Below are 15,114 nucleotides of genomic sequence, written 5' to 3'. Positions count from 1 at the left end.
GAAAGAACAGTCTTTTCAACAAATGGTGCTAGAAAAACCAGATATCCACATGTAAAAGAATGCAGTTGGAATCTTATATAACACCATACATAAAAATTAACTCAAAATGAATCAAATACCTAAATTAAATATATGATCTAAAACTATAAAACTATTAGAAGAAAACTGAGCAAAAGCTTCACAACATTAGATTTGACAATAATTTCTGAAAAATAAAAACCAAAGGTACAGGCAAAAACAAAAGAAACAGACAAATTGGATTTCAAAAAAATTTTAAAAAATTTGTGCATCAAAAGACAAATATGGATTAAGATGGCGGATAGGAGGCTGGAATAGCTTGCAGAGCAGCATGTGGAAACTCACATCGTGAACTTTTGCTCCAAGAACTACCACAGCAACATATCAAAAAAGCTGAGAGAATTCACGGACCCTTTGGAGGAACTGGATTGCCTCTGCAGGCTCCCTGAGACACCAAAAAACTGTGAGTCCACTTGCTTTCTCAGTGGGGTAGGCTGGTGATCTGGGGCAGTTCTCAGTCCTGCTCACTGGCTGCCTGGAAATAGACTCGGTGCTTCTCCGGGGGCATGGTAGGAGTGAGGCCCACCTTTAGGACTGCAGGTTGTGTGGGAGTGTGGTGAGGCCTCAGTTTTCCCCCACTTTCCTGGTGACCTGTGTGACTCAGCAGAGGCAGCCATAATCCCCCTGGGAACAAAACTCCCTGGGAACCACATCCCCATTCCCCATAGCGGCCACAGGAAGCCCCACCCAAAGAGAGTCTGAGCTCAGTCATGCCTATCCCTACCCCTACCTGGTGGTCTTTCTCTACCTGCCCAGGTTGCCAAAGACAAAGTGAGATAGTCAGGTGGGAGTGGGTCCCCGGAAAAACTCCAACTGGCTTGCGCACTGGGAGGAATGCGCACCGGAGTGGAGCCTCAGGAAGTTGCCTCCATTTGCAGCTGGGAGAAGCCTGGCCCCTGTTCTTCCTGTGTGGAACCTGGGATGCCTACCTGCAAGGCAAGAAGCACTTTAGCAGGGACTCCCGCCCCGCGGAGAATCTGTTTTCCCCATATCTTTCTTTCACTCAATAAAACCCTGCTTTGCTCACCCTTCAAACCCCATCTGCAAGCCTAAATCTTCATGGCCAACGAAGGACAAGAACCACGTCTTTGGCTGAATTAAGGAAAAGTCCTGCAAAAAAAAAAAAAAAAAAAAAAACACAGAATCTCTTGGGAGCTCTATAGCCCCACCCACCGCCTGATCCTCCCTATACAACCACAGCTGATGCACTCTTGAAAGTGCTACATCCGGCTGGATGCCAACCAACATGAAACCAGAACGCCAAACAAAAATACAACCAAGGACCTTCAGTGTCCATTTCACTCCCCTGCTACCTCCTCAAGAACAGGTGCTGGTATCTGCAGCTGACAGACTTGAAGATGGATCACACCACAGGTCTCTTTGCAGACACTCCCCAGTACCAGCCTGGAGCCCAGTAGCTCTCTGCTGGATGGCTGAACCCAGAAGAGCAAAAACAATCCCTCTAAGGAAAGGGGGAGAACACCACATCAAGGGAGCACCCACTGGGACAAAATACTCTAAACAGCAGACCTTGAGTTCTGACTTTAATACTCCACTGACAGCACTAGACAAATCAAGACAGAAAGTCAGCAAAGAAACAAACTATACCCTAAAACAAATGAACAAAACAGATATTTACAGAACATTCTACTCAACAACTGCAGAATATACATTCTATTCATCAGCACATGGAACACTCTCCAAGACAGACCATATGACAAGGCACAAAACAAGTCTCAGTAAATTTAAGAAAATGGAAATTATATCAAGTACTGTCTCAGACCACAATGGAATAAAATTGGAAATCAACTGCAAAAGGAACACTTAAAGCCATACAAATATAAGTAAATTAAATAACCTGCTCCTGAATGGTCATTGTGTCAACAATGAAATCAAGATGGAATTTAAAAATTATCTGAACTGAACGATAATAGTGACACAACCTATCAAAACTTCTGGGACACAGCAAAAGCAGTGCTAAAAGTTTATAGCATTAAATGCCTGTTACATCAAAAAGTCTGAAAGAGCACAAATAGACAATCTAAGGTCACACCTCACAGAACTGGAGAAGCAAGAGCAATCCAAACCCAAACCCAGCAGAAGAAAAGAAATAACAAAGATCAGTGTAGAAATAAATGAAACTGAAACAAACAAACAACAATACAAAAGATAAATGAAACAAAAAGCTGGTTTTTTGAAAAGATAAATAAAATTGATAGACCATTAGTGAGATTAACTAAGAAGAGAGAAGATCCAAATAAGCTCAATTAGAAACGAAACAGGAGGTATTACTCCTGATGCCACAGAAAAACAAAAGATGATTCAAGGCTACTACGAACACCTTCACACACATAAACCAGAAAACCTACATGAGATGGATAAATTCCTGGAAATATACAACCCTCCTAGATCAAACCAGGAAAATATAGAAACACATCAATAACAAGCAGCAAGATTGAAACTGCCAACAAAAAAAAGTCCAGGACCAGACAGATTCACAGCTGAATTCTATCAGACATTCAAAGAATTGGTACCAATCCTACGGACACTATTCCTCAGGATACAAAAGGAGGGAATCCTCCCTAAATCATTCTATGAAGCAAGTATCACCCTAATACCAAAACCAGGGAAGGACATAACAAAAAAAGAAAACTACACACCAATATCCTTGATGAACACAGATGCAAAAATCCTCAACAAATAGCATACCAAAACGGTAATCCACCATGATCAAGTGGGTCTCATACTAGGGATGCAGGAATGGTTTAACATCTGCAAGTCAATAAATGTGATACACCACATAAAATTAAAAACAAAATCACACGATCGTCTCAATAGATGCAGAAAAAGCATTTGACAAAAGCCAGCATTCCTTTATGACTAAAACCCTCAGCAATTTTGCTGAGAAGGGACATACCTTAAGGTAATAAAAGCCATCTATGACAAACCCACAGCTAATATTATATTAAATGGGAAGAAGTTGAAAGCATTCCCTGAGAACTGGAACAAGACAAGGATGCCACTTTCACCACTTCTATTCAACATAGTACTGGAAGTCCTAGCCAGAGCAATCAGAGAAGAGAAAGAAATCACGGGCGCTCAAATTGGTAAAGAGGAAGTCAAACTGTCACTGTTTCCTGATATGATCGTATCCTAGAAAACCCTAAAGACTCATCCAAAAAGCTCCCAGAACTAGTAAATGAATTCAGCAAAGTTTCAGGATACAAAATTAATCAGTAGCTCTGCTATACACCAACAGCAACCAAGCTGAGAATCAAATCAAGAACTCAACCACTTTTACAATAGCTACAAATAAAATAAACTTAGGAATACACCGAACCAACTAGGTTAAAGACCTCTATAAGGAAAACTATAAAACAGTGCTGAAAGAAATCATAGATAACACAAACAAATGGAAACACATCCCATGCTCATGGATGGGTAGAATCAATATTGTGAAATTGACCACACTGCCAAAAGCAATCTACAGATTCAATGCAATTTCTATCAAAATACCATCATAATTCTTCACAGAACTAGAAAAAAAAAATCTTAAAATTCATATGGAACCAAAAAAGAGCCTACATGGCCAATGCAAGACTAAGCAAAAAGAACAAATCTGGAGGCATTGCATTACCTGACTTCAAACTATGCTTAAGGCCATAGTCACCAAAGCAGCGTGGTACTGGTATAAAAATAGGCACATAGACCAGTGGAACAGAATAGAGAACCCAGAAATAAAGTCAAATACTTACAGCCAACAGATCTTCAACAAAGCCAACAAAAACATAAACTGGGGAAAGGACACCCTATTCAACAAATGGTGCGGGGAAAATTGGTAAGTCATACGTAGAAGAATGAAACTGGATCCTCAGCCCTCACCTTATAAAAAAAAATCAACTCAAGATGGAGCAAAGACTTAAATCTAAGACTTGAAACCACAACAGTGGAACACTGGAAACACCATTCTAGACATTGGCTTAGGCAAAGACTTCAGGGCAAGAACCTAAAAGCAAATGCAATAAAAACCAAGATCAACAGATGGTACTTAATTAAACTAAAAAGCTTCTGCACAGCAACAAAATAATCAGCAGAGTTAACAGAAAACCCACAGAGTGGGAGAAAATCTTCACAATCTATACATCTAACAAGGAACTAATATCCAGAATCTACAAAGAACTGAAACAAACCAGCAAGAGAAAAACAAACAATCCCATCTAAAAGTGGCTCAGGGCATGAACAGACAATTCTCAAAAGAAGATACACAAATGGCCAAGAAACATGGAAAAATGATCAACAATGCTAACTACCAGGGAAATGCAAATCAAAACCACAATGTGATGCCACCTCACTCCTGCAAGATTGGCCATAATAAAAAAACCAAAAAATAACAGATGTTGGCATGGATGTGGTGAAAAGGGAACACTTTTACACTGCTGGTGGGAATGTAAACTAGTACAACCACTATGGAAAACAGTGTGGAGATTACTTAAAAAACTAAAAGTAGATCTACCATTTGATCCAGCAATCTCATGACTAGGTATCTACCCAGAGGAAAAAAAGTCATTATAGAACTAAAATACTTGGACACATGTTTATAGCAGCACAACCTGCAATTCCAAAAATATGGAACCAGCCCAAATGCCCATCAACCAACGAGTGGATAGAGAAAATGTGGTATATATGTACCATGGAATACTACTCAGCCATAAAAAGGAATAAAACAATGGCATTTGCAGAAACCTGGATGGAATTGGAGACTATTATTCTAAGTGAAGAAACTCAGGAATTGAACACCAAACATCGTATGCTCTCACTCATAACTGGGAGCTAAGCTATGAGGATAACAAGGCATAAAAATGATACAATGAACTTTCGGTACTCAGCGGAAAGGGTGGGGTGGGGGGAGGAAGGGATAAAACTACACATTGGGTACAGTATACACTGGTTGGGTGATAGGTGCACCAAAATCTCAGAAATCACCACTAAAGAACTTATTCATGGCCGGGTGCGGTGGCTCACGCTTGTAATCCCAGCACTTCGGGAGGCCGAGGCGGGTGGATCACGAGGTCAGGAGATCGAGACCACACAATGAAACCCCGCCTCTACTAAAAATACAAAAAATTAGCCGAGCGTAGTGGTGGGCGCCTGTAGTCCCAACTACTGGAAGAGGCTGTGGCAGGAGAATGGCATGAACCCGAGAGGCGGAGCTTGCCGAGAGACGTGATCGCCTCACTGCACTCCAGCCTGGGAGACAGAGGGAGACTCCGTTTCAAAAAAAAAAAAAACTTATTCATGTAATCAAACTCCACCTGTTCCCCAAAAAACCTATTGAAATAAAAAATAAATTTAAAAACAAAAAGACAATTATCAACAGAGTAACAAGGCAATGCATAAAATGGGAGAAAATATTTGCAAATCATATATCTGATGAGGGATTAATATTCAGAATATAGAGAACTCCTAAAATTCAACAATGAAAAGAATAACCAGATTTTAAAAAATGGGCAAAGAACTGTAATAGGCATTTTTTGAAAGGAGATATACAAATTGCCAATAAGCACATGAAAAGATGCCTAACAGCACTAATCTTCAGGAAAATTCAAATCAGAACTACAATGAGATGCCACCTCACACCATTAGGTTGGCTACTATCAAGAAAAAAGTGTTGGCAAAGATGTGGAGAAACCGGGAGACTTGTGCACTCTTGGGGGTAATGTAAAATGGTACAGCCATTATGGAAAATAGTATGGCAGTTCCTCAAAAAATTAAAAATGGAATTACCATATGATAGGGCAATTCCACTTCTGGGTATATAACCAAAAGAATTTAAAGCAGGGTCTCAGAGAGACAGAGAGATGCCCATGTTCACAGCAACATGTTTTACATTAGCTAAAATGTGGAAGCAACCCAACTGTCCACGGACAGATAAATGCATAAGCAAAATGTGGTATATACATGCAATGTCATATTATTCAGCCTTAAACATGAAGGAATTTCTTTCTTTCTTTCTTCCTTTTTTTAGAGAGTCTCGCTCTGTTGCCCAGTCTGGAGTGCAGCGGTGTGATACTGGCTCATTGCAACCTCTGCCTCCCGGTTCAAACGATTCTCCTGCCTCAACTTCCCAAGTAGCTGGGATCACAGGCACCCGCCACCACATCCAGCTAGTTTTTGTATTTTTAGTAGAGATGAAGTTTCACCATGTTGGTCAGGATGGTCCCGAACTCCTGACCTCAGGTGATCTGCCCACCTTAGCCTCCCAAAGTGCTAGGATTATAGGCATGAGCCACTGTGCCTGGCCAGGAAGGAATTTCTGATGCTACAACATGGATGAACCTTGAGGACATTATGCTAAGTGAAATAAGCCAGTCACAAAAAGGCAAATAATATATGGTTCTATTTATATGAGATGCTTAATCAAAATCATAAACATAAAGACAGTAGATTGATAGGTCCCAGGGTCTGGGGAGAGGGGGAAATAGGAGTTACTGTTTAATGGGTATTTAATGGTTTTACAAGATGAAAAGAACTATGGAGGTAAATAGTATGGATGGTTGTGTAACATTATGGATGTATTTAATATTATGAATATATTTAATATCACCAAACTGTATACTTAAATATTGTTAAAATGACAAATTTTGTTACTGTATTTCATCACAGTTAAAAAAACTGGAAAAAAATTTGTCAAAATGGCAAATTTTACGTTATATAATTTTACCACAATTTAAAAACATTTATATAGCTAAAAATGGCAAAGCTAAAACTAAATCCAAAGTCCTCTTTTTTTCTGAGAGAAGGTCTCACTCTGTTATCCAGGTTGGAGTGCGGTAGTGTGATCACAGCTCACTACACCCTCAATCTCCCAGGCTAAGGTCATCCTTCTGCCTCTGCCTCCCAAGTAGTTGGGACCACAGGCATGCACCACCATGCTCAGCTAATTTTTTCAAAAATTTAAAAATTATTTGTAGAGACAGGGTCTCCCTATGTTGCCCAGGCTAGTCTAGAACTCGTGGCTCAAGAGATCCTCTTGCCTCAGACTCTCAAAGTGCTGAGATTACAGGTGCGAGCCACTGCTCCCAGTCGGTCATCTAATTTTTAATCCACTGTTTTCTCCACTAATTCACAGTCTTTTCAGAGAATCCTTGGCCAAGTGATTTATTTATGACTCCTGTGTTTACCTCACAGAGGTGGATTCACAAAAAAGAAAATATATAAGAAAATATAAAGTACAATTAAACATGAAAGTAGGAAGGAATACTAACTTTATTAATCCAAATGGCAGTTCTAAATTTGAGGTAATTAGGATAGAGGCAAACAGGCAAAAGAGTATCTTTACCTTGACAAAACAAACTTATAACTACATAAAATTATCAGAATATATTTATTTCAATGCCAACTAAAAGTATACATAAGCAGTAAGGTTAATTATTTATTTTGCATGTAACACACATTGTCACTTACTCCTGCCAGTCCCAAATAAGTGAAGAGCTAGATTTCCCTTTTCAGATAAATCAGAAAATTTCCAGGTATTTTCTGTAGATTGCAACTATTCCTGGACAACTATTTCATTAGGAAAACAGTCCTACTATTACGAGCTCCTAAGTATACAACATTATAAACATGGTTTCTTATCCTGAATTATTAATTTAAAAACAATTTCAGCTTTCTAAAAGCACTACAAATTCAAATGATAGTTCATTCTTCTAACAACTTGGAATCTTCCAAGGAATAATCCTTTTGACCTATGAGCAGAAATGTGAAGCTGTTTTGAACTTACTGTACTAAAATACTTTCCCATATTATTTAAATACTTTATTTGTAGAATTTATAACATTTAAATTTAAGCTTACATAAACTCTATCCTAATTTCCCACATGTAGGAAAAAAAGCAATGATGGTAGTAAAATTGTTTTGATTTCTAACCAAATTGTTGGGCTTTTTAATCACAATTCATTTGGTATAAAGCAAAAACAAAACAAAAGGTATATTTTTAAAACTTTATATAAAACAATATACAAACTATTAAAGACCACTAATAAATGTTTTCTTTATATGTACCCAAGATACCATATGCAATAAAAAAGCACCAAATGTCTGAAACAAGCTTCACTTATTCTGCAAATTGGGTTGCTTAAAATGCTAAAGGTCTTCAAGCTTAGTTATTCACTGACTCCCTTTCTCATTATCTAGAGAGAAAATGCATTCTTTTAAAAAGAAGCGCTCATCTGTGGAAACTTTCTAATTAACTTGGTTCAAAGCATGTGCAAGATGGCAGTTTTCTACACTGCTTCAGCATTTTAATTGACAGAAAATGCTTAGCAGCCTATTCACAACCCCCCTTGGTAATTAAGCTAGGGTCAACTCTATGACTAAATGAGCCAATCTTGTGAAACAAACGATTTCTACCATACACAGTATATAGCATATTAGGTTTACAGCAGTCTTTGAACAAAGTTAATGAGGTAGTAGCTGTGCCACTATGGGAGATTTATATAGAACAAGTTAACCTTTCTTAATGGTGCAGTAGTCATTAAAACTAATTACTAGCAGGGCATTATCTCTAACAATTATTAACATCTATCAGCACATAATTAATTCAAGCTGCATTTCTGACAATGCTAATAACCACCTGCAAACAACTAATCAATATTCACTATTAGTAACATATTTGTTTTCAAAGCAAGTACAATTTCCTCTAAGGCTTTTCAGATTGAATAAGCTGTAACTTTCAATATTACTATAGTCAAGCATCTGTCAACAGCTTCATTAGAATATATTGACTATGGCAATATAATAATCCACGGGTAACATAACAACAAAGAACAAGAAGCTTTTCAGAAGACTTCAAAACAAGAAAAAAGCTATTAGTTTTAACTTTAGATCAGTCTCAGTCTCCATTTTTCTCTGCAAGGAACAAATAAATCTATTGTATTTTTAATTAAGTCTAATCTCAGACCTAGCTTCCCCTTTCTCCTGCCACAGTGAGAATTTACAGGCACCTGAGAGGGACTAGGCCTCTCAGGGCGCTTATTCATCCACCAAGATCAATAAGCATGAAGTCAAGAAAGAGGACAAATTTATCTATTTAAAGATCAGAATTCAAATCTAGTGCAAAGACCCACTTTCTCTGCCTTTACTGATCTTACCAGAGGACCCCACTTGTTTATCAAGAAGACCATTCTTAGATTTTTTTAAACCACCAACTTATCTATACTTAAAACAATACTTGCAAATCTGTCAAAATACTAGTAAAAATAATTCTATAAAACTTGCCTCATTTCTCTGCCACTTATATTCTAGCAAAGCACTCTCCAAAACCTTTTCAGGAGGAAACAGTAGAGCAGGAAGCATAAGAATTACAGCACAGTGGTTATGATTATATGTTGTAGAAGGAGAATACTATAGTTCATAGCATGGCTCTGCTACCTGGCAGCAGTCTGTGTGACCTTGGGCAAGTTACCTGACTTACTCTCTAAGCCTCCTTTTCCTCACCAAACAAAAGTAAAGTGCCTGTTGAGTGGGTTTAATAAATTAAAAGAAACATCCTTGTAAAAATGTTTAGTACAGCACATGGTAAAGTCCCAATAAACATAGGTTTTTGTATTGTTTTGAGATGGAGTCTCACTCTGTTGCCAGGCTGGAGTGCAGTGGTGCGATCTCGGCTCACTGCAACCTTTGCCTCTCCGGTTCAAGCAATTCTCCTGCCTCAGCCTCCCAAGTAGCTGGGACTATAGGCGCACACCACCACACCCAGCTAATTTTTTGTATTTTTAGTAGAGAACATAGATTATTATGATTCATTTGTCTAGTCTAAATTTATTTTCCTACTGCAAAGATATTAATCAGAAATAGAAATGTAGGTGCCTAAAAGACTTTACTTTTTATGTAATAATATTTCCTTTTACTTGTATCTTTATCGCAAATAAAATTCTTACGTATTGGAATGGGATGTCTACCTTATTCCTACACTACGAAATGTTTAAAAATTCTGTCCTTTCAATCCTTTATTATGCCAGAATTCAGTTTTAAGTCCATATTCATACATATCATTTTGCTCATTTTACTAGTATCCTCTAAAGCCACCCTATCTGGCATTTCATCCAGAACTGTGTTCACAGTAATTCCATCAGTTTTTCATTACTTTATGGTTAAAAAAAAAAGTTCTCAAAACTAATTTTGAAGACATTCATTATCAAAGTATATCAGGCTGATTGATACAGTCACATAATGATCTTCAAAGACACAAGTGTCTTTCCTGGATTATAACTGAACGCTTACAGACTTATATTAAGCAACTGTATTCATTCAATCAACATAAGAGTTTAAAAGGTTTAGTCACTGTATTAAAGCAACTGAAGTCCAACAAAAACAGATTAATTTAATTATTAAGATCCCCCAAGATCTATACTATGAGGGAGACATCTAGAGGTGTCAAGGAAGGGAACATAGTTTAGCCTAGTATGGTCACTAAGTTTACCCAGAGGGGCCAATACTTGAACTGAATCTTTGAGGAATTATAGCCGTCAGTCAGGCACGGGGGGTTTAGAAAGTGAAGAGGGAGAGAGGGACGGGAGAAAAATGGCACAATCTATTAACAGTAGTTTATTATCGTTAGAACTGAGAAAAGAGGAGAGAAATGAATGATGAGGGGTAAGAATGTCAAGACACACAGGGAGGATCATATTACGGAAAGCCTTGTGGGCCAAGTAAAGGGCTCTGAACAATACAGCATGATGCAGTTTCCTAAAATGCATGAGAAAAAATACAACTAGCACATCACATCAAATCCATGTTCCAGATATAAAAAATATATATTAGTGAGAAAATACAAAGTATTAAGTAGTGTGAAGATACATGGGAAAAATCACAAAGGTGGTATCAGAACTAACTTAATTTGGAAGACAATGTCATAGGGATTAGATACTCAGAGGTTTCATCAGACAAACCTTAGGGTTTGTGGGCTCTGTCAGTTTCCTTATCTTGTTTTTAGAAACAAGAATCATATAATCTCTCCCTCACAGGATTACTGCTAAAACTTAGCGGGGAAAAAAATGCATTTAAAACAGCACATAAGATAGCAAAATAGTTACAGGATTGAATCCCAGTACTACCACTTAAGAGCTCTGAGATATTAGAAAAGCTACTGGGAAGAGTAACATTACCTGTCTCATAAAAGTGTTGTGAGGAGTAAATGAATTCAGCTTAGAACAGTGTCTGCAATATGTGTTTAAGTAAATAAGATTTTAAAAGTATGTATTAACAAAATGTTAGCTATCACTATAAAGAAAAAATTCTGTGTCAGAATCTCTTTGCATTTCAGAAAGATAAATCTAGTTTAAGTGCTAAGAATGTCTTGCAAGGGGACACAAACACAGGCAGGGAAGGTTATGAAGTTATTTCAACAATCCAATAACCAAGAAAATCCAGAATTGTTATGACAGAGTGGATGGAGTTAGAAGATACTGAAGAGATAGCTTTAACTGGACTTCATACCTGATTACAGAATGGGAAAAAAATGAAAAGAAAAAAAAAGACAAAAAGAAAGTCAAAGAGTTCCAGATTTTATCAAAAGAATGAAATGTAATGATATTTGGGATCCATTAAGGGGTACAAATTTTGTGTGGAGTATAAGTTTTGAAATATTAAGTGGGAGGTACCTGTGAATACCAAGGTGGAGCCAAGTGGGTACCATGAAAAAAGAGCCTAAAAGAAATTTAAAAATAGTTTTGGTTTTACCCTAGTTGAAAGCTCTCTAGAAATGCCCATAATAAAGTTCACGTGCCAAGTTTATTAGGCATTTCTCAGACATTCCTGGAGTTTACACACAGTAGCTTCCCTTTTTATGTCTTTAAAATTTAAATCATCTTTGCTTTTCAACAGAGGCACCCTGATAAATGTGAAGTAATTACAAGAACAAATAACTTTATTTAGGGGTCCCATTACTTATATTTGCTTATCAAAAATAATCAACTTATCACAAATCTGTATATCATTTTTAATCTAGTACTCCATCCACAGCAAAATACCCCTTTGTAATATGCCAAAAGAGATAAATAAAACATATTGTGCCTCCTGTCTTCCCCCAGTTTCTTTTAAACATGCATATCTAAACCTGATTAAAATATATTTAAAGTCTGATAACAAAAGAAAGCCAATAATTTAGGATTATTTTCTAATTCAACTACAGTTTAAAAAGTAACTACAGGTACTATTTTAAGGAGAAAAAACTTAAAATTTCTCTTACCTGATGCCCCTATATTTGCCTCATCTTCAGGAACCAGGTTTTTATCCTTATTTATATCTTCAACTAAAAGTTTGTCAAAATGCTCAATACAAAGTCTGCTGTCGATTTGATATAACAACGCAGGGCAAAGGTATGTAAATAAATCAGTTGAGATGGGAGAGTTGGCACCATGACCATAGTATTTTAATAACTGAGTGACATTCAAACACTGCAAAGAAAGTGATAAAACAAATTAAGTAAGAGTGTCTTTAAGGAGATTATGCAAAAAGTAAATTACTGCCTAATAAATATTCTAAATACTACTTGCAAATAATCTGTAATATATAGATATCTATTACAAATAAAACTTTTTAATAAGAATTTCTAACAGGGATACACTCAACTATATTACCCAAAACTCTTCATGGACTTTAATAATTTTTCTACGCCAACACATGAAAGATAATGACTTTTTGTCATGGATAAGGATGACTCACAACTATATCCCCAAGACTCTCGTAGGATGATGAGAAAAATCATTTCCCTATCAAATTGCAATCATCGGTGACTCAAGATCCTTATCTGTGGAACAGATTAAATAGATTTAGAGTACTTTAATGGCTTATATTAAAATATACCATAATATAGACATTTTCATTGCCAAATGCACTCCAAAAGCACATTGTTTTGGAAAATTCTAGCCCAATGTCCATTGACAGGAACAAAACTGGAAGATAAAAATAAAGGCAGCTTCATCCACTGGTACTTTAAAAACAAACAAAAAGTAAGCTTAACACTGATGAAAGAGGAGAAAAAATAATAATAAAAAACAAAACAAAGCAGAAAACAAATAGCCAACAGGTGTGGATCCATCATATGGTTAAAAACAAGCATCTAAATTATGGCAAAAGAGACTGGCACTGTCCCTTTGTCACATATATCTGCTCTGGTTGCATGCTTGTTTATTAACTTGCTATCTCACGATATGGTTTTATCTATGGCACACAAAAAAACATGAAAAACTAAAAACCTATAAACACACAAAAATGATTCTTCTTAGTTTTTTTTTAATTTTGATTTTTTTCTATTTAGCACCACTTAATTGCTTTTGATCTTCTTAGGTCTTAATTACCATAAGGTACTACTCTATTAAAAGTATTGAACATTTCAGAATCATGAGATTCCCAGTATGCATCAGACCTATCAGAATGCCATTAACAAGTCTAATGATGCAAACCTCATGGATGTGATACAAAGAAGAAATGAACAATAAGATCTAGTAATTATCAACAAAATATTCTAGGATATTATCTTAAGTCATAATAATTATCCTAAGTCATAATAATTAATGCACTGTAATCCCAGCACTTTGGGAATTTAAGGCTGGAGAACTGCTTGAGGTCAGGAGTTTGAGACCAGTCTGGGCAATATAGTGAGACTCCATCTCTACAAAGAATAAATTTTTGAAAATAATAATAAAATGAATGCATACTTCAAAACCATACTAAGATCTTGATATATGTTATTTTAAAATCAGTGTTTATAACTGCTGAAAACCAAATAGCTGATGATTTATCTAGGGAAGAAACACAAAGATATTTACCTAGACATAAAACATATGTCAATGATAGTGACAGAAAAGGATGTGGTCATTTTCCACAGTTGATGGTGCTACTTTCTATACATATGAACAACAAATTTAACAAATTTTTCTAAACTTAGTAAGAATGCTAAAAATAGAATAAACAAGGAATCAACATCCCTTTAATGAAACTAAAATGAATGTGCTTAAGGTGAACAGTTAAAAAGAAAATCAAGGAGCCAACCAAATGTGTAAGTACCCAAGAGTATGAAAATTTTAAAGGAAAACAGGACATCCCATTACTATTAGTTTCTTATTATTATACCTTTTTATATTCATCCTAAGTCTGTGAAAGGCCTGAGAAAAAAACAATTATCATGAGTAAGTAGGCCTTACCATAAAGTGACACAGAGAAAACAAGCTAACCATATGTGCAAAATACCTGACTTTGGAGCTACATCAATGACTTGGAAACACTGAATAGTTAATTCAATAAATTAACAACTTATGAACTGGAAACTGTTCTAGTTACTTCCCAAGAGGACAAACTGAACAACAATTTTAAAAATTTAATTTTCAAATACCTAGAATGTGGCTAACAATAATAACAGTAAGAGACTACCTTGGAGAGTCAATTCATAAGAAATTTTTTAACAACATTAAAATGCTTAGTCTTCAGATACGTACTATAAAAAAAATTTCTTAAAAATACATTTAGATTTGAGGAAACCAAATTTGAGAATATAAGAAACAAACAAATACAAGTGAAATTCAGATTTTAAAAATCTTTTTTTTTTTTTCTTTTTTTGAGATGGAGACTCACTCTGTCGCCCAGGCTAGAGTGCAGTGGCATGATCTCAGCTCACTGCAACCTCCGCCTCACGGGTTCAAGTGATTCTCCCCCTCAGCCTCCCGAGTAGTTGAGATTACAGGCGCCCGCCACCATGCCCCGCTAATTTTTTGTATTTTTAGTAGAGACGGGGTTTCACCGTGTTAGCCAAGATGGTCTCAATCTCCCGACCTCGTGATCCACCCACCTCAGCCTCCCAAAGTGCTGGGATTACAGGTGTGAGCCACCGCACCCAGCCGCTTAAAAATCTTTATACTGATTTTAATTCCTTAATGTATCCTGTTCATGAACATTACCTGATGTTTCATAGGTAAAGATATGGAAATACATTTAAATATGATTAATACTCCACTGTTATTTATCCTGTTTTTAAAATGC

General features: G+C 36.5%; 1 protein-coding gene across 4 annotated transcripts in view; it reads right to left on the bottom strand.

The window, feature by feature from the left end:
* Positions 1–15,114, bottom strand: part of SLC39A10 (solute carrier family 39 member 10) — an 82,331-nt gene that overhangs the window by 41,552 nt on the left and 25,665 nt on the right. For all 4 annotated transcript variants that reach the window (XM_017946732.3, XM_003907751.5, XM_017946731.3 and 1 more), the window contains exon 3: positions 12,326–12,533. In XM_017946732.3, the coding sequence (XP_017802221.1) occupies positions 12,326–12,533 (208 nt within the window). The remainder of the gene's footprint in view (positions 1–12,325; positions 12,534–15,114) is intronic.

The sequence above is a fragment of the Papio anubis genome, chromosome 10 (assembly GCF_008728515.1).
Source record: "Papio anubis isolate 15944 chromosome 10, Panubis1.0, whole genome shotgun sequence".
Classification (NCBI taxonomy): Eukaryota; Metazoa; Chordata; class Mammalia; order Primates; family Cercopithecidae; genus Papio; species Papio anubis.
This window is presented reverse-complemented; position numbering and strand designations above follow the sequence as displayed.